Raw genomic sequence first — 27,243 nt, 5'->3', positions numbered from 1 at the left:
ACGAAGGGGGAATAGATTCAGGATTATCAATAGAGGAACAAAGAGGAAAAGTTGAAGGAAAATGTTGTGCACAGAGGGTTATTAGAACATGAAATGCTTTCCCATGAATGGCTAATAAGTCAGGGTCTGTAACATCAATTAAAAGAGAATCGGATAAGAAGAGCTAGTACAACTTTCTGCCAATCTATTCCACATTTCCTTTAAAGAAAACAAAACCTACTGAACTTGCGTACTCTGCATAACAAATATTATTCTTTTTACAGGTACATGGGCAAAAAACGGCTTCCATTTGCTGAAAGAAAGCTGCACAAATTGTTCAAGGAAGGACTTGTACAATCTCTGAAACAACTTCTACAGCAAGTTTACTGTCTGAAAAATATTGAAGAAATGAAGGAAAAGGTATTTATTTCTTTTATTTTGCATGTATTCAATGTTTTAGAACATGAAAATCTGTTTCCATTATTTCACTTCCTGTATCCATTATAGGTACTAAATAGTATTGATCCATATTTATTAATGTTTCCAAATCTCCAATTTAATTATGAATTATTTATGCATTCATGTACATATTATTCAACCCTAACTCCAAGTTTTTGGAACATTGATGCATATTTTATTTCATAGTTCCCTCATTTAGCTTTGTGATATCCCTTGTGCCTTCTACAGCAGTGTTTTTATCTATCTCAAAGCCCCTTTCTTTGCCTTTTTCTTCTGGAACCCTGGCTGATCCCAAAAATGGCACAGCATGAGAACATGGGCATTGCTATGCATATATGCAGTGACAATACGTGCTGTTTAGCAGCCGAGCACAAACACTGCTTTTAATTTAATGAAAATGAAAATCATTGCCAGTGAATGTATTCAATCATCATTGTGCAGGTTAGGAAACTCCTTGATACAGATTTAAGCATCCCCTATGTCTTGTACTATCTCCCAACTTATGATCTCCATGATGGTCTCTCTTTTGTGCTGCATTTGCAGCATGTTACTGAATAAATGTGGGTTAAGAATGCTCTTCTGTGAATGTGTTTGGGCTACCGCCCATCCCATGCCTGCTGAATCTTTTGTTTATTACTTTGTTGTTCTTTCAATTTGTTCACTATTCCCTCACACCAATTGCAATAATCAGGAAGGGCGTTTCCATAAAGTACATCTTCAGGATCTTCTTGTTCCCTCCATATTTTTGTACTGCTGAGCTGGATTGACACACTGGTGTTATTTATAGTAGTTAAATGCTGATTATATTGATTAGCAGGTGATTCAGTAGGAATTTTCCCGGTGCAGTGTGATTGCCTGCTCTGTTGTGACATACCTGGCTTCTAAGAAAGTGCACTGATAGACTTGTGTGGTCCTGAGAGTGCGGTAAAAGGGGGCGAAAAATATTCACTGTTATTTAATGCATGCTCAGAGTGCTAAAAGGAATTAACCCTCTGTGAATTATTGTTTAAATATGGCCAAAATAGCTGTCCAGTCTTTGATTGATAGAACAATTGGGGTGAAATTCCTCCTGATCTTCGACAGTAACATTGTAGTTATGCCATTATAGTGGTGACATGATGAAGGAAATTTGCCTTTAAGTGCATTATGTGCCGTTATTGTGCTAAATGCAAATTTCCTCTATCTGAATTCTGTGCCATTTTCCTTCATGGCATTAAGTGCCTTTTTTTTTATTCTTGATGAGTTCCTTGGTAGTCCCATTCAACCAGAGAGAAGTGCCTTTAAGTTTGGTACCTTTGATTTGCATGGGTACACATTGATCCATTGCATTCAGAATCACCCCCTTGAAGGAACTCCATAGCTCCTCCACTCACCTAGCCAGATTCACACTTGCCAGGCCCACTCTGACAAAACTTCTTAAGCACATAAAGTTAGTCCTCTTAAAACTTGCAATTTTGTTTCGGTTTTTATAATCTTTCCAATCCTTGAAATGTCCAATGTGATCACATTACAGGAACATAGGAACAGAAGTAGGCCATTGAGCCCCTCCAGCCTACTTTTTTTTTATTCGTTCATGGGATGTGGGCGTTGCTGGCGAGGCCGGCATTTATTGCCCATCCCTAATTGCCTTTGAGAAGGTGGTGGTGAGCCGCCTTCTTGAACCGCTGCAATCCGTGTGGTGAAGGTTCTCGACAGTGCTGTTAGGAAGGGAGTTCCAGGATTTTGACCCAGCGACGATGAAGGAACGGCGATATATTTCCAAGTCGGGATGGTGTGTGACTTGGAGGGTAACGTGCAGTTGGTATTGTTCCCATGTGCCTGCTGCTCTTCTCCTTCTAGGTGGTAGAGGTCGCGGGTTTGGGAGGTGCTGTCGAAGAGGCCTTGGCGAGTTGCTGCAGTGCATCCTGTGGATGGTACACACTGCAGCCACTGTGCGCCAGTGGTGAAGGGAGTGAATGTTTAGGGTAGTGGATGGGGTGCCAATCAAGTGGGCTGCTTTGTCCTGGATGGAGTCGAGCTTCTTGAGTGTTGTTGGAGCTGCACTCATCCAAGCAAGTGGTGAGTATTCCATCACACTCCTAACTTGTGTCTTGTAGATGGTGGAAAGGCTTTGGGGAGTCAGGAGGTGAGTCACTCACCACAGAATACCCAGCCTCTGACCTGCTCTTGTATCCACGATATTTATATGGCTGGTCCAGTTAAGTTTCTGGTCAATGGTGACCCCCAGGATGTTGATGGTGAGGAATTCGGCGATGGTAATGCCGTTGAATGTCAAGGGGAAGTGGTTAGACTCTCTCTTGTTGGAGATGGTCATTGCCTGGCACTTGTCTAGCGCGAATGTTAATTGCCACTTATGAGCCCAAGCCTGGATGTTGTCCAGGTCTTGCTGCATGCGGGCTCGGACTGCTTCATTATCTGAGGGGTTGCGAATGGAACTGAACACTGTGCAATCATCAGTGAACACCCCCATTTCTGACCTTATGATGGAGGGAAGGTCATTGATGAAGCAGCTGAAGATGGTTGGGCCTAGGACACTGCCCTGAGGAACTCCTGCAGCAATGTGCTGGGGCTGAGATGATTGGCCTCCAACAACCACTACCATCTTCCTTTGTGCTCGGTATGATTCCAGCCACTGGAGAGTTTTCCCCCTGATTCCCATTGACTTCAATTTTACTAGGGCTCCTTGGTGCCACACTCGGTCAAATGCTGCCTTGATGTCAAGGGCAGTCACTCTCACCTCACCTCTGGAATTCAGCTCTTTTGTCCATGTTTGGTCCAAGGCTGTAATGAGGTCTGGAGCCGAATGGTCCTGGTGGAACCCAAACTGAGCATCGGTGAGCAGGTTATTGGTGAGTAAGTGCCGCTTGATAGCACTGTCGACAACACCTTCCATCACTTTGGTGATGATTGAGAGTAGACTGATGGGGTGGTAATTGGCCGGATTGGATTTGTCCTGCTTTTTGTGGACAGGACATACCTGGGCAATTTTCCACATTGTCGGGTAGATGCCAGTGTTGCAGCTGTACTAGAACAGTTTGTCTCGAGGCGCAGCTAGTTCTGGAGCACAAGTCTTCAGCACTTTAGCCGGGATGTCGTCGGGACCCATAGCCTTTGCTGTATCCAGTGCACTCAGCCGTTTCTTGATATCACATGCAGTGAATCGAATTGGCTGAAGACTGACTTCTGTGATGGTGGGGTAATCTGGAGGAGGCCGAGATGGATCATCCACTCGGCACTTCTGGCTGAAGATGATTGCAAATGCTTCAGCCTTGTCTTTTGCACTCACGTGCTGGACTCCGCCATCATTGAGGATGGGGATGTTTACAGAGCCTCCTCCTCCCATTAGTTGTTTAATTGTCCACCACCATTCACGACTGGATGTGGCAGGACTGCAGAGCTTTGATCTGATCCGTTGGTTGTGGAATCGCTTAGCTCTGTCTGTAGCATGTTGCTTCCGCTGTTTAGCATGCATGTAGGTATGCCTGGTGCTGCTCCTGGCATGCTCTTCTACACTCCTCATTGAACCAGAGTTAATCCCCTGGCTTATTGGTAATGGTAGAGTGAGGAATATGCCAGGCCATGAGGTTACAGATTGTGCTGAAATACAATTCTGCTGCTGCTGATGGCCCACAGCGCCTCATGAATGCCCAGTTTTGAGCTGCTAGATCTGTTCTGAATCTATCCCATTTAGCACGGTGGTAGTGCCACACAACACGTTGGATTGTGTCCTCAGTGCGAAGACGGGACTTCGTCTCCATGAGGACTGTGCGGTGGTCACTCCTACCAATACTGTCATGGACAGATACATTTGCGACAGGTAGATTGGTGAGGACAAGGTCAAGTAAGTTTTTCCCTCTTGTTGGTTCGCTCACCACCTGCCGCAGGTCCAGTCTGGCAGCTATGTCCTTCAGGACTCGGCCAGCTCGGTCAGTAGTGGTGCTACAGAGCCACTCTTGGTGATGGACTTTGAAGTCCCCCACCCAGAGTACATTCTGTGCCCTTGCTATCCTCAGTGCTTCCTCCAAGTGGTGTTCAACATGAAGGAGGGCTGATTCATCAGCTGAGGGAGGGCGGTAGGTGGTAATCAGCAGGAGGTTTCCTTGCCCATGAGATTTCATGTGGTCCAGAGTAAATGTTGAGGATGCCCAGGGCCACTCCCTCCTGACTGTATATCACTGTACCACCACCTCTGGTCGGTCTGTCCTGCCGGTGGGACAGGACTTACCCAGGGATGGTGATGGAAGAGTCTGAAAAGTTGGCTGAAAGGTATGATTCTGTGAGTATGGCTATGTCAGGCTGTTGCTTGACTAGTCTGTGGGACAGCTCTCCCAATTTTGGCACAAGTCCCCAGATGTTAGTGAGGAGGACTTTGCAGGGTCGATTGGGCTTCGTTTGCCTTCGTTGTGTCCGGTGCCTAGTGGACCGATGCCGGGTGGTCCATCCGTCCAGCCTACTCCACCATTCAGTTAGATTATGGCTGATCTGTACCTCAACTTAATTTACCTGCCGTAGCTCCATATCCTTTGATACCATTACCTAACAAAAATCTATCAATCTCAGTCTTGAAAGCTGCAATTGTCCCAGCATCCACAGCCTTTTGGGGGAGAGAATACCAGATTTCTACTACCCTTTATGTGAAAAACTACTTCCTGATTTCCCTCCTAAATGACCTGGCTCTAAATTTAAGATTATGTCCCCTTGTTCTTGATTCCCCCACCAGAGGAAATAGTGTCTCTGTACCCACCCTATCGAATCCATTTAACATTTTAACCACCTCGATCAGATCATCTCTCAATCTTCTATACTCAAGGGAATACAAACCAAGTTTATGCAACCTGTCCTCACAATTTAACCCTCTAAGCCCCAATATCAATCTGGTGAATCTGCGCTGCATCCCCTACAAGGTCACTGTATCCTTAATGAGGTGCAGTGCCCAAAACTGAACGCAGTACTCCAGATTCGGTCTGACCAAGGCTTTATGCAACTGAAGCATGACTTCCTCCCCATTGTAATCCACTCCCTTGAGATAAAGGCCAACATTCCATTTGCCTTTTGATTGTTTTTGTACCCGTCTACCAGCTTTAAATGTATTTGGATTCTGAAATCTCTTTGCTCCTCTACAGTTCCTAGTATCTCACCATTGCGAAAATATTCCGATTTGTCCTTCTCATCCAAAATGGATGACCTCACACTTGCCCACATTAAACTCCATCTTCCATAGTTTTGCCCACTCACTTAATCTATCCGTGTCCCTTTGCAACTTCCTGCTCCCATCTGCACTACTTACTGTCCTAATTTAGTGTCACTTCCAAACTTGGTTATACAACTCTCTATTCCTTCATCCAAGTCACTAATAAATATGGTGAAAAGTTGAGGCCACAGAGCAGATCCCTGGGGAACACCACTTGTCCCTGGAATGGATACCATCAGGTCCGATCCTCGCTGACCCCCCCGATCCTGGAGACAGTCCCATTGTTTCCTCCATTACTATTTTTTTAACTAATATTGAACACAATAATTTCCTTCCCTTGATTTATTTTTTAGCTTCTCTTCTATCAATGGTGGTTTATCCTCTTCCTCTACTGTGAAAATGGATACAAAGTATTTGTTTAATAAATCTGCTATTACCTTGTTATCTATTACTATACCACCTGTGTCTATCTTTAATGGGCCCACATCTCCCTCAGCCACTCTCTTACTCTTGATGTATGTATAAAAACTTTTACTATTAGCCTTTATACTACTTGCAAGGTTTTTTTCATATTCCTTTGTGCAGCTCTTAATATTTTCTTTGTTGTTTTCTATATTTCTTCCAGTCCGCTAGATTACTACTTTTCTTGGCATTTGTGTAAGCCATTTCCTTTAGTTTTATACTCCGTCTTACTTCATATGTTGATCATGATTGCTTCACTGTACAAGTGGAACTTTTGCTCTTTTGGGGTATGTATTGGTCTTGTATTGTACTAAATACTTCTTTGAATATCTGTCACTATTTTTTTGTAGGTTTACCTGTTAACAGCTCAGCCCAGTTTAACGTGTTCAGCTTACGTCTCATTTCTTCAAAGTCAGCCTTACTTAAGTTTAAAACCTTGGTTTGTGTATGATCTTTCTCCTTCTTGGACATAATGTTAAACTCTATCATGTTATGGTCACTGTTTGCAAGATGTTCCTTTACTGTCAAATTATTAATTAATGCTGGCTCATTACTCATTACTAAATCTAGTATGGCCTGTTCTCTTGTCGGTTCTAAAACATATTGGGTTAAATTTAACCCCCAAGAATGGGTGGGTTGGGGGCGAGTGGGAGGTTAAAATAACAGCTTTTTGGAGCGGGAACGGATCCCACCTCCAACTCGCCCACTTCTGGGTTTAACCCAGGCAGATTTGTGCACGTGAGAAGAGCAGACACCAGGAGGTCCCGCCCCCACTTAAAGCCGGCGGGCTGATACTTAAAAGGGCAATGTACCTCATTAATAAACTTGAGGTACTTAATATTTTGTGTATTGTACAATTAAAGCGAATGTAACCTTACCTGTTCAGGTTTCCCATCACTTCCCATTCACACTAGGTGAAAGCAGGCAGTAAGGGTCTGATCCATGAGGTGAGTGCCTTTATTGCACTGCTTGTGGACCCGGAGAAGCAGAAGTGCTTTATCCAAGCCCAGCAAACTCATCTGGCCAACAGGAACCCTGCGATCGGCCGACCCTCCCCACCCCAGTGATGGACCTCTCCCCGATGGTGGACTTCCCTCTCCGATGCTGGACACCCCCCCCCCGCCCTGCCTCAATCTCTGTTGCTGGCTGGACTTCCCCGATGTCGTTGCTGGCTGCCCCCACCCCGATCCCGATGCTTGCTGACCCCCCCATCCCAGAAACCTGATCTTGCTGACCCCCAATCCCCAATCCTCGCTGACCCCTCCGATCCCCAATCCTCACTGACCACCCCGATGTCCGATCCTCGCTGACCACCCCGATGTCCGATCCTCGCTGACCACCCCGATGTCTGATCCTCGCTGACCACCCCGATGTCCGATCCTCGCTGACCCCCCCGATCCTTGCTGACCCCCCACTCGATCCCTGATCCTTGCTGACCTCCCACTCGATCCCCGATCCTTGCTGACCCCCCCCCCCCCCATATTGTCCACATCCCTCCACCTCCCCCGCCTCTGATTTTTTCAAATCCCGATGTTCTCTCTCTTCCTCCCACCCCCCTCTCTGATGTGCAGTTCCTTTCACTGCAGACAGGTAGCCAATCTGTCAATCACGCTGGCTGCCGGGCGCGAAACCCGGAAATGTCATTGATGGACCTCATTAACGTCGCAATCTTTGCAATTACCGTCCGTGTTTCGTACCCGGAAATCTTACCCCCCCCCCCCCCCCACCCGCTCCCTTCCTGGCTATCCTTTAAAATTTGCCCCATTGTTTCAGAAAACTGCCCTGGATACACTCTAGAAATTTATTGCCTTTACAACTTGAACTATTTTGGATCTCCCAGTCTATGTCAAAATTAAAATCTCCCGTTATAACTGCTTTGCCTTTGCTACATTCTTCTCTGATCTCCGTATTTATGCAACCTGCTTACGATCATTGCTACTTAAAGCCTCACCCACCTTTGTGTTGGAGATTTTGATTGTCTCTATTACTCATAAACAAATCCAAGATATTTACTCACCTTGTTGGCTTTTTTACAAACTGAGTCATAAAACAGTCTTCTTTTAACTCTAGAAATTCCTTCCCTGTCTTATCAGTAGAGATAGTATTGTCACAGTCAATTTCTGGAAAGTTAAAATCTCCAACTGCTATAGTTGGTCCCTGACTAGTCACCAACCTTATTTCATCCCACAGCTCCAGATCGAGGCTTTCACCCTAGCCTGGGGGGGAGGGGGGTCTAGAGCATACACCTAGTAATAGTTTACCTCTGTTACCATCTATTAATTCTATCCAAAGTGATTCTGTGTCTGTCCTTTCCTTTTCTTATATCTTGATAGAAATTGAAAAAAATTGTAATTGCTGATAGCTGTCAGAGACTGAGACAATGAAAGAGCATGCATGTGATTGGGACCAAAAGTCTGCAATGTTTGCAGTGCATTTAGGGTGTGATTTGAGTGGGCAAGATGGACTTTGAGGTTGGACCCAGTTATGCTATGTGTCTGCCACATTTTGACAGGGTTTGCTCAGCCATTTGGAAGCAGGCAGTTTTTGTGTCTGCTCAATTTCCAGGCGATATTAGGAAAAGAGGAGAGAATTCCCAACTGTTCCACTTCTTTTGTTCCAGCATCATATATGCATGCGTGAAGTTTTTTTCTAGCTCATGGAAATTTCAATCATACCTTGTCATAGAGACAGTACAGATTTGTAGAACTGCAGAAATATGTCAGATTAAATACTTGCACCAGTTAAAACCAAATCAGACCACCTAATTTGATATATTCCATCACAAATTATTTTCATAGAATCATACAGCACAGAAGGAGGACATTTGGCCCACTGTGTCTGTGCTGGCTCTTTGAAAGAGCTATCCAATTAGTCCCACTCCCCTGTTCTTTCCCCATAGCCTTGCAAATTTTCCTTTCCCAGTATATATCCAATTCTCTTTTGAAAGTTACTATTTAATCTGCTTCCACCACCCTTTCAGGTATTGCATTCCAGATCGTAACAACTCGTTGCATATAACAATTTCTCCTCATTTCCCCCATGGATTTTTTCCCAATTATCTTAAATCTATGTTCTCTGGTTACTGACCCTCCTACCAGTGAAGACAGTTTCTCCCTATCTACTCTATTGAAACTCCTCAGAATTTTGAACACCTCCATTAAATCTCCCCTTAACCTTCTCTGTTCTAAGAAGGACAATCCCAGTTTCTCCAGTCTCTCCACATAACTGAAGTCCCTTATCCCTGGAATCATTCGGGTAAATCTCCTCTACACCCTCTGCAAGGCCTTGATATCTTCCCTAAAGTGTGGTGCCCAGAATTGGACACAATACTCTAGCTGAGGCCGTACCAGTGATTTATAAAGGTTTAGCATAACATCCTTGCTTTTGTACTCTATGCCTCTATTAATAAAGCCAAGCATCATGTGTGCTTTTTTAACAGCCTTCTCAACTTGTCCTGCCACCTTCAAAGATTTGTGTATGTGAACCTTGGTAAAACATTTTTGCATTGCAGGTTCTATCACAGCAAAGCATTGGATTCTCAACTGGGGAAGGCCACTGGGACCTGAGTTCAGAATGTCAGCTGACATTTGCATTTCAGATTCCCTGACAGGAAGAGTTTGTGTGTCAGTCAGGTGATATGGATGTTGGATATGGATATGGATGTTGTTAGGGGAATGGTTCTGAGTAGTTTTGTTGTGCAGAACATACTTCTATTGGAAACCTACATCTTATTGTTTACTTAGATGTCCAAAGACCTTAAGCTGACTGTAAGAAAAGCATTTGGATACTTTGAGTCAAAGCTTGAATATGACCTTCATGGGACAAGGTAAGAATCCAAAATCACAAGGTAAATATAGATGTGAAGGCCGTTTTGCACACCTTACCTCATCCATCTTAAAAATGTACAAACCCCCAATCACAACCGTCTCTTACATTACCAGATTTTCACAGGTGATTTCTGCTCTCAGCATAGAGTCTCACATGATTCCATCACAGATTGGAGAATCAGGCAACGAGATCGGCACATTCAGTTTGGGCACTTCTGATTTTCCAGGCACTGAAACTAATAGCTGGAAAATCAAGATTACTGACCTCCACATTATTGCCATCCAAAAATGATATAAATCTTTACGAACTTCTGCTCGTAAGGAACAGTGGTGAAAATCTCTTTATACTAATTTCTAATTGGCAATGAAAAGCTAAAATCAATCTGTGAATTATTTTTTGATCAAACCCTTCATATATTAAGTTTAAATATTATAGTAATGTACACCCCAAGTAATTACAAATATTATGTGGACTCTACGGGATCAGAGCCCCTCTCTCTAGGATTAAGTGTGAGAAAAGTTGCATACACTTCTGGTCACCACATTACAGGAAAGATGTGATTGCACTAGAGAGGGTACAGAGGAGATTTACAAGGATGTTGCCAGGACTGGAGAATTTTAGCTATGATTAAATAGGCTGGGGTTGTTTTCTTTGGAACAAAGGAGGCTGAGGGTTGATTTAATTGAGGTGTGTAAAATTATGAGGGGCCTAGACAGAATTGACAGGAAGGACCTATTTCCCTCAGCAGAGAGGTCAATAGGGGCATAGATTTAAAGTGATTGGTAGAAGGATTAGAGGGGAGCTGAGGAAAAATGTTTTCACCCATAGGGTGGTGGGTGCCTGGAACTCACTGCCTGAAAGGGTGGTAGAGGCAGAAACCCTCATCGCATTTAAAAAGTACTTGGATTTGCACTTGAAGTGTCATAACCTTCAAGGCTTCCGACCAAGTGCTAGAAAGTGGGATTAGGCTGGATAGCTCTTTTTCAGCCAGCACAGACATGATGGGCTGAATGGCCTCCTTCTGTGCCATAAATTTCTATGATTCTATGAAAAGATTTTCCTGTATGTGAATAGTGGAATCAAAAAATTCCGACGACAATTTATTTCCATGGTAGAAAAGAAGATTGAGGGGGGATGCAATCTATGACTCAAAATTCTGAAGCATAGATAATGTAAGTGTAACATAATTGTGTAATTTCGGGTCATATTTTCTAGTTTTCTCAAAAGTGGTGTTCAATGCCCTTTTTTCCCCATTAATTAATACCCGCTAAAAAAATGGCAGACTCGTGCTGTTTTCAAACATGCAATCTTATTGAACACAAATTTATTTGTGGGAGTGACAAGAAAAGCCCTTTGTGATACTGCTGTAATAATAAATCCTGTAACATTTCTCAGTTAATGAGTCACTTAATTGGTACAGATTATGCAAATTTTCGTAATCCGGTTAAAGATGGAGCAAATTTTATCAGAAATGGCTGAGCAGCAACTTTGAAAAGCTCCTTTTTTCCTTTTGTGTGATAGAGAAATGTCAGAACCTTTTAGTATAAAAGAGCAGTAATCATGCTACAGAGGAGGCAAGCGTGGCAATATGTCCCTGACCACCAGCATCATGGGAGTCAGCATTGACCAGACAATGTATTGAACCAGCTATATCAACATTTTGGCTAAAAGAGCATACAGAGGCTGATTGCTCTGCAACAAGTGGCTTACCTTCTGATCCCTCAAAGCCTATCCACCATCTACAAAGCTTAAGTCAGGAATGTGATGGACTACTGGCCACTCGGCTGGATAGCTGCAGCCACACCAACAGTCAAGAAGCTTGGCATCATCCAGGGCATAACAGTTTTCTTGATTGGTGCTCATACCACTGGACTCAGTATCCATCCCCTCTGCAATTGGCACACTCTTAGTGCAGCATGTATGATCTTCAGATGCACTGTAGCAACTCACTAAGGTTACTTTGATGGCACCTCCCTCCTTTGCAACCTCTACCACTTAGAAAGACAAGAGTAGCAATGTTGTGGGAATACCATCACCTCCACGCTATCCTCCAATTCACACACCGTCCTGACTTGGACTTATATCGCCATCCCTTCATTGTTGCTGGATCAATATCGTGAAATTCCCTACCTTACAGCATTGTGGGAGCACCATCACCACAAGGACTGCAGCGTTTTAGGGAGAAGACCATCCACTATCTCCTCAGGGCAACTAGGGATGGGCAATAAATGCAACGTTGCCAGTGTCGTCCACATCCTGAGGGCAAATTTTAAAAAAATATCTGCCCAGGATGCAGAAATTTTATGAAATAAAATTGCCATACTCAGCCTATATCTGCAAGGAGCCAGTTGTGATTATTGTATGACTGACATCAATTAGTGTTAATTGTACTCAGATGGTGGGTATCCACTGGGGTCTCTTGTATCCTTTTTATCGGAGAGCTTAGCTCGGTTGTGGTGTGTGTGAAAGGGCAATCTCTGTGAATAAAGGCTTGGAAACAACTGAAGACCAGGCTCTAGTATTCTATCCTTCACCACATGACTATCCAATTTTAACATGGTAGCAGAGAATGGTTGCCTAAAGGTGGAGGTTGGAAACTACAATTTTTTTTTTGGACATACAAGGCAAAACTTGAAAGCCTAGTGGCCATTGCGGAAAATGGCAGAAAGCAAGTTTAAATCATCACGGTATGACTTCCCTCTGGTGTTCTCGGAGTTTGAACCAAATGAACAGTGGAAGAATGTGGTTGATATGTGGAACGGGTTACTAGTCTGCCAAAGAGAATACAAGTCATGGCCTTGGCATTGTTGCTTCCTGAATGAAGTTAAATCAGAAGTAAGGTATTTTCTGAGATGGATTCAGATCTTTTGGATAATGATGAAGATTTTACCTTTCTAATAGAATTTCTAGATGAAATCTACAAGAAAGACGACCTGTTAAGTGCCTATGAGCCCTGGTCAGCATTTGATACATTTCAGAAAAAGGACGGTCATTCAGTGGAAGAGTATATCATGGACTTTAAGAAATTGTACAAAAGGATGACAAAGTTCGAATTGGGAATCCCTGGATCGGTACTAACGTTTAAATTACTAGATTATGCTAAGGTGTCTCATATGGACAGGCAACTGGTCCTAACTGGCGTCCAGTTCTCGGAAAAGGAGACTCTGTTGGATCAAATGTCTACTGCCTTAAATAAATTCCTGGGGAACAGTCATTCCCTTCAGTCGTCATGGAACAGCCGCTGTGACACAAGGAATGGATTCCTTGGTTACCAGGTTTTGAAATGTTCCAGATACTAAACGCAGGCGCCAGACCAGGTTTCAAAATTTTCAAGAGACTGGATGCAGGCATCAATATAACGGAAGGATTATAGACAGCCAGATTGGTGATGAAAGCAGGTACAGCAGATCCAGTTATATCAACAGAAGACAAAATTAAGACAGTAATAATAGGCGAATAAATTCCAGTAATGCCCAAGGAAAAATCAGGAGTTGCTTTAGATGTGACTCTAAGTATCATTATGAGGCGAATTGCCCAGAGCGAAGACGCAGGGTCTTTGAAATGACGCATGAACAAAGTAGTTCTGAGGAAAAGAATGAAGATAATGATGTACATGAACAGATTTTGCTGGTCACAAGGAGTTTTAATCCTGTGATGACTGTATTAGTCGTGGATTCCTTTAATTGTGCAGTGTTAGATAGTGCATGTACTTCAAATGTATGTGGAGTAGATTGATTAAAATGTTATCTTGATTCACTAAGTAGTGAAGATCAGCGCAAGCTGAAGGAATATAAAAGTTCTACATGATTTAGGTTTGGAGATGACAACACCTTGAGATAACTCAAGAGAGTTGTAATTCCATGTAAGATATCTGGAGTAAGCCATTTTAAAGTACGGATGTCGTCTCTAGTGAGATACCTATGCTTTTGGGTAAACCTTCCATGAAAAAGGCAAAAATGAAACTTGACATGGAACACGATGAGGCAATTATTTTTGGGAAATCGGTTGATCTGCTGTTTACCCAGAGCATTGTAGCCCCTTAATAAAACCTAATGTTTCTCATCAGCATGTTAGGCAAGTATTAATGGCATCAGGCGATAAGGATAAGAGAGAAAAAAAAATTGTCTTAAAGTCACATAGACAATTTGCCCACCCTACTTCTCAACATTTAAAATTCCTGCTAAAAGATGCAGGTGTAGTTGATGAGAATATGAGGCTAATAGACGAGATTACTGAGAACTGTGATATCTGTAAGAAGTATAGACTGACGCCCCATGTCCTAGTGTAAGTATTCCATTAGCATGTGACTTTAACGAGGTAGTTGCTATGGATCTAAAGGTATGGGACAAAGACAGAAATATTTTCATCTGGCATTTTGTTGACCTGGCTACGAGATTTAGTATTTCTGCACTAATATATAGTAAGAAGAAGAAGGTTGCTCCAACTAAAGTAATGGAAAAATGGATAGGGACTGGACTTGGGACACCAGTAAAGTTTTTGACCGATAATGGAGGTGAATTCGCTAACGTGGAATTCAGAGATCTGTGTGAGAATATGAATATAATTGTTATGAATACAGCAGCAGAGAGCCATTTTAGCAATGGTCTTTGTGAAATGAATCATGCTGTGATTGATAGCCTGGTGCATAAAATTTTGGCTGATCAACCAGAGTGTAAATTGTCAACTTCCCGAGCGTGGGCAGTTAGAATCATAGAAAGGTTACAGCACGGAAGGAGGCCATTCGGCCCATTGAGTCCGCGCCAGCTCTATGCAAGAGCAATCCAGCTAGTCCCACTCCCCCATTCTATCCTTGTAGCCCTGCAATTTTTTTCCTTTCAAGTACTTATCCAGTTCCCTTTTGAAGGCCATGATTGAATCTGCCTCCACCACTCCCTCAGGCAGTGCAGTGCATTTCCGATCCTAACCATTTGCTGTGTAAAAAGGTTTTTCCTCATGTCACCTTTTGGTTCTTGCAAATAATTCTCTTCAGATGGTTGGAGGATATAGTGCTTACCAACAAGTCTTTGGACGCAATCCCAAATTACCTTCTGTTCTTTGTGATAATCCTCCTGCTCTAGAAGGTACTACAATTAGTGCCATTTTTTCTGAGCATTTAAATGCTTTGTATGCAGGGAGACCGGCTTTTATCAAGGCTGAGGTATCGGAGAAAATTCGTAGAGCACTGAGGCATCGTATTGGACCATCTGAGATAGAGTTCAGATCGGGAAATTTGGTATATTGTAAAAGTGAGGGTCATAGGGAATGGAAAGGCCCTGGTAAGGCAATAGTTCGTGAAGACAGTACTTGTCCAACATGGTAATCAAACTGTTAGGGTTCATTCCTCATGATTAATTGGAATTAATTCTAAAATCTCGGATTCTGAGCAGTTGATAGAAGTAAATGAGGCACCTTGTGCCTCCGATGTTCATGATTTTTTTGATGATGTTCCTGCGGTACAGACTGAGGTAGATCAAGGGCTGGACGGTGGTAATGTCAGTGATCAAGAAACACATGACAGAGCTATCACATCCACAGAACAATTACCCAAAGTGGGTACACGAGTGACATATGTTCCAGAAGGGACTAATGGATGGAGGGATGCAACAATTCATAGAATCATAGAAAGTTACAGCACAGAAGGAGGCCATTTAGCCCATCGTGTCTGTGCCGGGACGTGCAGGCAAAGCTACCGGTAGGTTTAAATTTTGGTTGAATGTTCAGGATGACGGCCATGAAGTGAAGTCCATGGATGGGCAGAATGGGGTAAAAGAGTGGAAAGTACGAAAGTGGAGTACAAGTAGCGATAGGGAGTCCAGAAGTGGATTTCACGGCCGAAAACGATCACGAATTAGAGATGAAAGAGGGAGATCTCGCAGTCGTCGTCCCTACAGACATAGAAATGGAAGTAGAGGACATAGATTGACTAGGCCAGACAATGAAACAAAGACCACAGAACAGCCACATAATAGAATTAGAAACAGAAGTCCTCTTGATTGTGAAGTTTTGGTGGCTGCCAATAAACTTGAGGATAAACGAGTAAGAGAGGCAAAACAAGGGGAGTTAGATAGTTGGAAAGAATTTGGAGTTTATTCTGAGGTAACAGATAAGGGTCAACCAGCTTTGTCGCATAGATGGGTTTATGCTGACTTATAAGGCTAAAGCGAGGTTGGTAGCTAGGGGTTTTGGAGAGAAACTAGGTGATACAGATGTTCAAGTGGATTCTCCCACTGCTGGAAAGGTAATTTTAAAAATCTTTTTGGTTCTTTTGGCAACATGCAGTGATGTGGGATATGAGAAGAGACCCTGTAACTTGCATTGTCTGATGTTCTGAAGTACTTTTTTTTCTGCATAGTACTCTTTTGAAGAGTACATGGGAGTGTAGGTCAGTTGACTTAAAAGCCGCATTTCTGCAGGGCGATACTTTTCAGAGAGAAGTGTTTCTGAAACTGCCTAAAGAGGCTGCAGATGCGGAAGGAAAACTATGGAAGCTAAATAAACGCGTCTATGGCCTGAACAATGCTTCCAGGGTATGGTATTTTTTGGTGCGATGTGTTTTGCTGAAAATAGGTTGTGGTCAACTGAAATCAAATCCTGCAATGTTTTATTGGTACCACAACAGAAAACTTTCAAACATCGTCGTGATGCATGTTGATGATTTCTTATGGGGTGGTACTGCGGAATTTGAGAAAATCGTTATTAATAAGATTAGAGTAGAATTTAAAATTGGGAGTCAGGCTTGTGGGGCTTGTAAATATATTGGTTTAGATATTAAGCAGAGTGGGTCTGGTATAACTTTAAATCAACAGTCCTATTTAAAGAGTGCTATTCCCATCCCAGTGCTGGGGTAGTGCTTGATGCGAGTAGTGCATCTGCTTTACCCTCTGCATTTAATGTTGATAATTTTTCTCATTTTGTGCTTTGCTGTTGCCTCTAACTATGTTGCTCCATCCTTAATCTGGGAAATTAGAGCAGTTTAGGCAATAACAATTATCATTAATGGTCTGTGATTAAAATAGGAGTTGTGTTTCTGGAAGGTAGTAACAGTAATAGCAATTTTCTGTTCTTTACCTTCATGGAATGCTCAAATTAATATAGCCACAATTTGATTAAACTTATCCTGAACAAGAAAATTGGAATGCCCTTCAAGGCTAGGAGTCAAAGCATTAGATTCTGCTGTAGAGCTTCGAACCGTCCTAGATGGTCTTAATTGCTCCCTGGAAACACACATTTGATGTGAGATTCAATGACTCAACCACCAGGAAATTCAGCCCTCCCTCCATATGCTGCATGCCCCTTTGTCAATTACTCATTCAACATTAGCAGGAATGGATATATCTCTCAATAATCATTTTTTTGTATCCACTGTTATACGTGATTGGACAGCAGTCATGTCACCCACGGGAGTGCAGTGATGATAACATTAAAAGCATGCCCCTTTGTCAATCATTCAGTGTTAGAATGGATATATCTCTCTTAAACCATTTTTTTGTATCCACTGTTTAGTATTGTTGAAAGTTTTTATGAAGAACATTTCACACGATGCTGCAGAAAATGCTGAACAACAATAATTTCATATCAATTCCAGGTCATCTGGGATCATGTTCTGTCGGTTTTTTTTCTCTAAAACTAGTTTAACAATTCTTGCAGCAACAGAATTGCCCCCTGACAATTGGATAACAGCAACCTACGCTTCATTCCAATCTTGTTCCCAAATTCCCAGTACATCCATTTTAAAACTGGGCATTTGGCTAGGTACTTCCTCTTTGAAAATAGACCTGTTTTATCTTTTGTTGTGCCATGAAACTGCCTTTTTGTATTATATCAGTTGTGTTTTGTTGTGACAACATTCATGAGTGCATGTGGGGCAGGACCTTATGGTACTTTAAATTGTACCACAGGTTGGTAGGATATGGGTTAGAGCCCACAATTTCAATATGTAAATTCCTAATCCCATAGACCAATGCCACACACCATCCAGCTGGACAGTGATTCAGGTGAGCATTGTAGAGAAGTAGTTCCCTTACTCCCTATTAAATTTTCCAGCTCCCTGAGTAATTATGAAAGTTTGGAGATGAAAATATGAAAGTTCAAAACAAATTAAACATATAAATAATTCCTAAACCACAACACCCAAACTCTTATAACCTACAACTTTGCTTACTTATTGGTTTGTTTTTATCTATATATTTTCAAATCAGCCAGAGGGTGTGGGTGTGGCACTGCGTGCTCTATTTGAATCATATTTTAAACAGTGTTTTAAATAATTTACAAAAAAAAACTGTCATCTATCTTTTGGCATAAATCGAAAGTAGTAAATAACATACATCTCTCCAGCCTTGCCTTCCAACTTATCTATAGTTTACTTAAGGGTAAACAGATATGTTAATTATATCTGATAACTAATAAACTTAAATTGTGTTCTGTAATGCTCTCCTTTTGTTATTTAAAATATGCTAACTATCAAATTCTCTTTCATTTTAGATGGAAGTCCTTCAAAGGAAAGATTGAAACTCGGAGCAAGAATTCAAAGCCAAGAATATGGCAGCTGGCGACCACAGCTCTGAAAAATGAACTCAAAACAAATGAAATTGAGGAAATTCAAAAAACAAAGTCTGACTTCAGCAATATGAAAAAAATGGTAGGTTAGAATTTCATACTATGAGCTAAAATTTCCACCTGGTAGGAACACTCTTGTTATCATGAGTTGGGTGTGTGGTAACTGGGAAAACTGACATCCAGCGATTTCATCCGACCCAACTGGAAACTATTTGTGCGATTGATTTTCTGATTGTGCTTAATCCTTCAATTAGACACCCGTCCTCATTTACAAGTGAATGCATGCTTAATTAAGATCTCTGAGCGAGTGTTTAATTGAGTTTGCATCCTACTCGCTAATGAGGGCCTGCAGTAGTATCGAAGGATTTCCAAATCTTCGGGCAGAAATCTCACGCAGCATTACTTCCACCCATTCACTTTACGCATTAAAGGTAAGCTGTATGTGGAAGAGAGTTCTTAAAGTGACAGAGAGGTTTTTCTTGGGTTTTTGGGGAGGATTGTCATTTTATGTTTTGATCAGAACATATGTGGTGGTTATTTGGATAGGAAAGCAGCCAAATGAATGTTTTGAAAATCACCTGAAAGCCGACTGTAAATAAATTATTTGTAAAAGTTTAACAGAACAGGAAGATCTTTAAAGAAGAGGGGCTGTATGAAATGGCTCTTAGAATACAAACTTTCTCTCCAGCTCAGGGAGCGACAGGCATCTAATTTCAAACTACAAATTCCAGTGGCCTTGCTTTCAGCCGTCAAGGCCCTATGCTCTGGAATTCTCCCCCTAAACCCCTCCACTTTCCTCTCCTCCTTTTAAGACCTTCCTTAAAACCTACCTCTTTGACCAAGCTTTTAGTCACTTCTCCTAATGTCTCCTTCTTTAGCTCAGCATCGATTTTTGTCTGATTATACCTCGGTAAAGAGCCTTGGAGCAATTTTCTATGTCAAAGCAGCTATATAAATGTAACTGTTGTCATGAGTTACTTCTTCCGTAATTCGACTGATATCATAAAATGCCAGAAGTTAGGTGGGAATTTGTGGAGTAATGGTGGGAATGTGCCAAAAGGGCCAAGAATTTTTGGTTCGAATGATAGCTGGAGTAGGAAGTAGAAAAATGTATTCTAGTGCATCTTTTGAGGTTGGAGCAAAGTAAGAGGAGCTTTATTCTACAGCTGCCCTTTAGTGCACGATGTTGACAGTGGAAGCCAAAAGTGGGAAAGTATTCCATTCCACAATACCAACATCTCTTAAATAAAAACAGAAAATGCTGGAGAAGCTCAGCAAGTCAGGCAACATCTGTGGAGAAAGAAACAGAGTTAACGTTTCAGAACTGGAGATAACATTCCTTACCTGGATGAGCCCAAAATAAAATATGAAATATTAAGATACTTAGAATGGGCCCACCCTATGGCCCAGTGTATAAATTCACTGAGTGCTGTAGCACTGTGCAATGCAAATTATTAGGTTCCAGGTTTGATTCTTGGTGAAGGCAGTTCTCAGCCAAGGTGTGAGTGAGGTACCACAATTGTCCTAATTATTTGCAGGTGAGTGAAGAGAAAAATTGATCACTATTCAACACCCCCTGTTGGACGTGCATGTGCAGGATCAGGAAGGGCTCCCATGGCCCTATAGCGAAACATCCCCAAAATCCTCTGGCACACTCCCACCAGAGTTACAGCAAGAGTGTGTCGGAAGGGCTGAGAATTTTAAACTGCACATCGTCCAGGTTCAAACATCAAGAATGGTCACTTGGGTAAGGTAGTGGAAGGTTGCAAAATGTGGGAACCATAACCCAGATCAAGTAATACCTTCAGGAGAGTAGGGATCAACGTTAAAATAGTAAAAAGATTTTTAATTGATTTTTAATTTTTTATCTTATTGTACTCAGAATAATTGTAAACAAATCCTACAGTAGTATAATTATTGATAATGCATTCTTTAGTACTTGCAATCATAAAGATTCCTTCCTCAGCACTGAATCGGTTCTGATTTAAAAGAGAAGAGGTCAAAGTGCTCCCCCACTTTATATTTGGGGAAAAAATAGGTATTAAAATTAAGTGAGACTTTTTTTTTCAAATGGCAGTTTCCTTACCTGCACCCGAGCTGGAAGTGTGATTTTCTGGATCAGCTGTCAGGTTGATCTGAAGTCTTGGCCTCCTGTTGTTTCCTGTGGTGCTGCTCTGGGTTGCTACTCAAGGTGATATCGCAGATTGCCATTGACGAGAGGAAACCTGATCTCACAGGCCTTCCAGCAGACACGAAAATTGACCTTTTTGAAAAAATAGTCAAATCATATTTTGATAAGTCCATCTTTTTAAGTTTAGGTTAACAACATTTTTCAGAATTCTTTTTATGCATAGCTATGTCAGTGATTTCTTTAGAGAGAATATAACATTTTTTAGCACAGTGTAGAGGTACTATTGTTTTTTTTAAAAAAGCATAGAAGAGTAGCTATAGTAACTGTGATTCTGTGAACATTTCTCTGTGGCTGTGTGGCAAGGAATTGCTTTTATTATAGTAGTGGGTGAGTTTGGGATTGTTAAGGCTGTTTGCTAAAAGATCACAACCCAACATGCAGCCTCAAAAATAGTACTAAGGCAGTGGAATTTTCTTTTCTGTTTGGAGGATCTTTTGCAGTCGTTGTGAGCAAGATTACCTAGAATTACATAGAATGTACAGCTCAGAAACAGGCCGTTCGGCCCAATTGGTCCATGCCAGTTTTTATTTACCCCTTTTAGAGTTGTGCCCTCTAGTTTATATTGCCTCTCCTCGTTCTTCCTACCGAAATGTATCACTTGACATTTTTCTGTTATCTGCCATGTGTCTGCCCATGCCACCAGCCTGTCTAAATCCTCTTGAAGTCTATCACTATCCTCCTCACTGTTTACTGCCCTTCCAAGTTTTGTGTCATCTGCAAATTTTGAAATTGTGCCCTGTACACTCAAGTCCAAGTCTTTAATATATATCAAGAAAAGCAGTGGTCCCAGCACTGACCCCTGGGAAACACCACTGTATACCTCCCTCCAGTCCAAAAACAACTGCTCACCACTACTCTCTGTTCCTGTCCCGTAGCCAATTCTGTATCCATGTTGCTACTGCCCCCTTTATTCCATGGGCTGCAATCTTGATGATAAGCAAAGTACTCATTTAGTATCTCAGCCATCCCCTCTGCCTCAATGAGTAGATCTCCTTTTTGGTCCCTAATTGGCACCACCCCTCCTTTTACCACGCGTTTACTGTTTACATGCCTGTAGAAGACTTTTGGATTCCCTTTTATCTTGGCCACCAGTCTATTCTCATACTCTTTGCCCGTCTTATTTCCTTTTTCACTTCCCCTCTGAACTTTCTATATTCAGCCTGGTTCTCACTTGTGTTATCAACCTGACATCTTTCATCTGCCCCTTTTTTCCATTTCATCTTACTCACTATCTCTTATGTCATCCAGGGAGCTCTGGCTTTAGTTGCCCTGTCTTTCTGCCTCGTGGGAATATGCCTAGACTGTACCCGAACCATCTCTTCCTTAAAGGCCACCCACTGTTCAATTACAGTTTTGCCTGCCAATCTTTGATTCCCGATGATCTCGCATGCACTGCCTGAGAGGATTTTTTTTTTTTTTTTTTTTATTCGTTCACGGGATGTGGGCGTCGCTGGCAAGGCCGGCATTTATTGCCCATCCCTAATTGCCCTTGAGAAGGTGGTGGTGAGCCGCCTTCTTGAACCGCTGCAGTCCGTGTGGTGACGGTTCTCCCACAGTGCTGTTAGGAAGGGAGTTCCAGGATTTTGATCCAGGATGGTGGAGGCAGATTCAATTGGTGACTTTCAAAAGAGAATTGGATAAGCACTTAAATGGAAAAAAATTGCAGGGCTACAGGGAAAGGGCAGGGGAGTGGGACTAGCTGGATTGGTCTTGCAGAGAGCCGGCACGGACTCGACAGGCCAAATGGCCTTCTTCCGTGCTGTAACCATTCTATGATTCTGTGATTTCCGCCCAGCAGAGGCAGTGAAAATCAGCCCCGAGTGGGATGGAAACGTTTTATTGCATTTCAATCCAGGGCTTAGTTATACAATTCCTAATAGCAGGTTCGAAAGTGGCATTCTCAAAGCCTCAGGAGCAGATCACCTCTTAAAATTTATGAAGCATGGACAGTGTTTCGTGGGGAGTGTGTTACATAAATCATTTAAACAAATGATAGGAAAAATTATACTCATGTTAACTGTGGATCTTTTTAACTTGTGGATAATAATGGTTATTTGTAGCCAGGAATTTTTTTTAAATATTTCTGTTTCCTACATTTTTTACGGAAAGCAGGCAATTATGAGTCTAGATTTTTACCCATGATATAGGGGGTGGCGGGGGGTGTAATTCCTGACAGGAAACCTGGAAGTACGGGTTTCCCGGGAGAAGAGGAAAGAATAAGACGTGGACGTGAACAGGTAAGTGTTAGATCGGGGGGAGGGATCATCGGAGGGGTGGTTGGGGGTCACCGGGAGGGTCAGTCATCGGGAGGGCTCAGTCATTCGGTGGAGGGGGAGTGCTCAGTCATCGGGGGTGGGGGGATGTTCAGTCATCGGAGGGGGTGTCAGTCATCGGGAGGTCGGGGATGACCTTTGGGGGGGGTCAGTCATCAGGGGGCTGTCATCGGAGGGGGGTCTCAGGGGCCATCGCGGGGGTCGGAGATCGTGAGTGGGGGGTCGCTGCAGGTAGGCTTGTTGGGCCTGGGGGAAGCACTCCTGCTCCTCCGGGTCCACAAGCTGTGCTATAAAGGCACTTACCTGCTGTTTCAGGCCTTCTCTCCTCCTCTCACATGGGGGAAGTAGAAGGCTCGGGAATCCCGGCCCCCAGGAGTTAAAAACAAAAAATCTGTGAAAGTGGAGGCCCGCAGCCTCCATGAAAGCTTTCGGTGACTGACCTGCCTCCTGAGAGCAGGTTGGCCGCCCGCCCCTCGTCCTGCCTCCATTAAAACCTGAAATGGGCGGGTTGGGGGTGGGGTTTTAGATTTTAAAAATTTTTACTGCCCCCTCCCCACCCCCAACCCACTCATTTTTCCGGGTTAAAATCATGCCCGTAGAGTTAATACACACTGAAGACATGCACAGTTTAGCTCACTCAATAAGGAGACATTACCATTTCATCTGTAAGTTGTGTGATTTGCCCAATGGCAGGGAGACAATGTCAGCACAAATTATGGAAAATTATGCACAAATTTTCAATTTGCTCTGCCAGTGGGTGAGGTTCCCTGCAGCAGCAATAATAAACCCCCCCTCCTCGATGTCCAAACTATGTTACAAATGATGACTGACAGTGTATGTATTTATTTTCAGGTTGACGTTGCACTGAACGGTACAAGAACCACGTCCTGAATGACATTCGGGATGTGGGTGATGGTGGAAAGGCTGCATTTATTGCCCATCGCAAGTTTCCCAGAGAAAGTAATGACGTACCTTTTCTTTGAGTACTGCAGTGAAGTGTCAGCCTAGATTACATGCTGAAGTCCTAGAGTGGGGCTTAAATCCACAGCCTTAGATGTAATCACATGATATAAAAAAGATTTAAATTGTGATTATTTCCTCCAAGTTTGGAATTTTTGATATTAGCTAGATAGAAGTACTTTTCCTTTGCACTGCTTTTGCTTTCGGAATTTTTAATCTTTATAAGGAAAGAGGGACTGAAGGTATGCAGATTATAGGGGCTTGGTTGATAGGAGACCAGAAATTGCTCATTTCCTATTGAACAATGAAATATTAAGCACTGTTCTGGACTGGGAACAGAGAACACAAATTTACAAAACTTATAAGAGCGCTTGTAGCTACAAGTTTTCAGATCCACAGCCGTGGCAAGGCTTGCTTTAAATACTGTGGGAGTGAGCATTGTATTTGTTTTTATTTGGTTCTGATAATCAAAGATTTTAAAGCTTTTCATAAGTGTGGGTGTGCATGTTGGATCGGGGACATGATATGAAATGCTTTTTTAGTATTCCTTTTGATTTGTCAAGTAGTTTAGATGTTAGAAGAAAGGCAAGTGAGAAGACTGCAATAATCAAGGATTTAATGTTAGCAGGATATACTCATTCTAGGTTTGCAATTCAGGGGAACAGAAGTTCTGTTACAAGATTTTTCACTGAAGTGAATAAAGGAAATAACTAAACTTCTGTTGATTTATATACTTCTACTAAGACATTATTACTTTGCATAGAATGCTTTCAGTGTAATACTCGAGATCAGGAAAAGACATCTTTTCACATCTAGGATGATCATTGTATGTCTGGCTTATTTTACAATAAAAAAAATTAAATCTACCTTAAGCGTGGATGTCCATCTTTCAATTAGAAATTCAAACAGTTCGTGTCTATCTGAAGACATTTTTTATATTTGTACACGGGAAGTGGGTGACACCGGCAAGACTGGATTAATTGCCCATCCTTAATTACTCTAAGACGGTGATGGTGGGCCTTTTCCTTGAAATGTTGCAGTCCCTGTGGTGATGGTGCTCCCACAATGGTTTAGGTAGGGAATTCCAGGATTTTGACCCAGCGAGTTTGAAGGAACAGCGGTAAATGTCCAAGTGTGACTTGGAACTGACAATTTAATTGTTCATTTGTCCCGCTCTGGTTGCATCTGAACCAGAGCGGGACAAATATCCTTGCGGGGAGGTTTGCTAGCACTGTTGGGGGGGGTTTAAACTAACTTGGCAGGGGGATGGGATACAGAGTGGAGCTACAATAGGGGGTGATGTGCAGCCAAATATAGAGAAAAAAACAAGTCAGCTTGGAAGACAGGGCAAATATGTGAGGGCAAGGCTGGATGGCATCTATTTTAATGCAAGGAGTCTTGCGAATAAGGTGGATGAACTGAAGGTGTTGATAAACACATGGGAGTATGATATTGTTGCTGTCACAGAGACATGGTTGAGGGAGGGGCAAGACTGGCAGCTCAATATTCCGGGGTACAGAATCTTCAGGCGAGACAGAGGGGGAGGTATAAGAGGAGGGGGGGTCGCAATATTAATTAAAGAATCAATTACTGCCATAAGGAAGGATGATATATTAGCAGGTTCCTCTAATGAGGCCATATGGGTGGAGCTTAAAAACAAAAAGGGGGCAAGCACTTTGATGGGAGTGTACTATAGGCCCCCAAACAGTCAGGGGGAGATCGAGGAACAGATATGTAGGCAAATCTCAGAAAATTGTGCAAATAATAGGGTAATAATAGTGGGGGATTTCAACTTCCCCAATATTAACTGGGATACTCAGAGTGTAAAAGGCTTAGAGGGTACAAAATTCTTAACGTGCATCCAGGAGAGCTTTTTGAGCCAGCATGTAGAAAGTCCTACAAGAGAGGGGGCGGTACTGGACCTAATTCTAGGGAATGTGGCCGGCCAAGTGGAAGAAGTGCTAGTAGGTGAGCACTTTGGTGACAGTGACCATAATTTGGTGAGATTTAAGGTGGTCATGGAAAAGGACAGGGAGGGGCCGGAAATAAAGGTTCTAAATTGGGGGAAGGCCGATTTTAATAGGATAAGGCAGGATCTGGCCAAAATGGACTGGGATCAGCTGCTTGTAGGAAAATCCGCATCGGAGCAATGGGAGTCTTTCAGAAGGGAGATTGAGACCATACAATGGCAACATGTTCCCATAAAGGTCAAGGGTGGTTCCAAGAACTCCAGGGAACCTTGGATGTCAGGGGATATACGAGAATGGATTAGGAAAAAAAGGAGGGCTTTTGGCAGATACAAAAGGCTAAAGACGGAGGAAGCCCTAGAGGAGTACAAAAAGTGCAGGGGGATACTTAAAAAAGAAATTAGGAGATCAAGGAGGGGCCATGAAATAACACTGGCGAGCAAAATAAAGGAAAATCCTAAGATGTTTTATAAGTATATTAAGGGTAAGAGGATGACTAGGGAAAAAATAGGGCCCATTAGGGACAAAAATGGCAATCTGTGTGTGGAGCCGGCAGATGTAGGAGGGGTTCTAAATGAATTTTTTGCATCTGTTTTCACTATGGAGAAGGACGATGTAGACATAGAAATACGGCAGGGGGACTGTGATATACTCGAACATATTAACATCGAGCGGGAGGAGGTATTGGCGGTTTTAGCAGGCCTAAAAATGGATAAATCCCCAGGCCCGGACGAAATGTATCCCAGGCTACTGTGTGAGGCAAAGGAGGAGATTGCGGGGGCTCTAACACATATATTCAGAACCTCTCTGGCCACAGGGGATGTGCCAGAGGACTGGAGAACCGCTAATGTAATACCATTATTCAAGAAGGGGAGTAGGGAAAAACCGGGGAACTACAGGCCAGTGAGCCTAACATCAGTGGTAGGAAAATTATTGGAAAAAATTCTGAAGGACAAAATTAGTCTCCACTTGGAGAAGCAAGGATTAATCAGGGATAGTCAACATGGCTTTGTCAAGGGAAGATCATGTCTGACTAATTTGATTGAATTTTTTGAGGGGGTGACTAGGCGTGTGGATGAGGGTAACGCAGTGGATGTGGTATACATGGATTTCAGTAAGGCCTTCGATAAAGTCCCGCACAGGAGACTGGTCAAGAAGGTACGAGCCCATGGAATCCAGGGTGCCTTGGCACTTTGGATACAAAACTGGCTTAGTGGCAGAAGGCAGAGGGTGATGGTCGAAGGTTGTTTTTGTGACTGGAAGCCTGTGGCCAGTGGGGTACCACAGGGATCGGTGCTGGGTCCCTTGCTGTTTGTGGTCTACATTAATGACTTGGATATGAATGTAAAAGGTATGATCAGTAAGTTCGCTGATGAT

General features: G+C 42.7%; 1 protein-coding gene across 2 annotated transcripts in view; it reads left to right on the top strand.

Moving 5' to 3' along the window:
• Positions 1–24,765, top strand: part of LOC137324733 (uncharacterized) — a 134,635-nt gene extending 109,870 nt beyond the window's left edge. For both annotated transcript variants that reach the window (XM_067989398.1, XM_067989390.1), the window contains 4 exons: positions 264–399; positions 9,835–9,917; positions 18,401–18,557; positions 23,792–24,765. In XM_067989398.1, coding sequence (XP_067845499.1) covers positions 264–399; positions 9,835–9,917; positions 18,401–18,557; positions 23,792–23,830 — 415 coding nt within the window. In that variant the 3' untranslated portion in view covers positions 23,831–24,765. The remainder of the gene's footprint in view (positions 1–263; positions 400–9,834; positions 9,918–18,400; positions 18,558–23,791) is intronic.
• Positions 24,766–27,243: the final 2,478 nt, after the last annotated feature.

The sequence above is a fragment of the Heptranchias perlo genome, chromosome 1, assembly GCF_035084215.1.
Source record: "Heptranchias perlo isolate sHepPer1 chromosome 1, sHepPer1.hap1, whole genome shotgun sequence".
In the NCBI taxonomy this organism is placed as follows: Eukaryota; Metazoa; Chordata; class Chondrichthyes; order Hexanchiformes; family Hexanchidae; genus Heptranchias; species Heptranchias perlo.
This window is presented reverse-complemented; position numbering and strand designations above follow the sequence as displayed.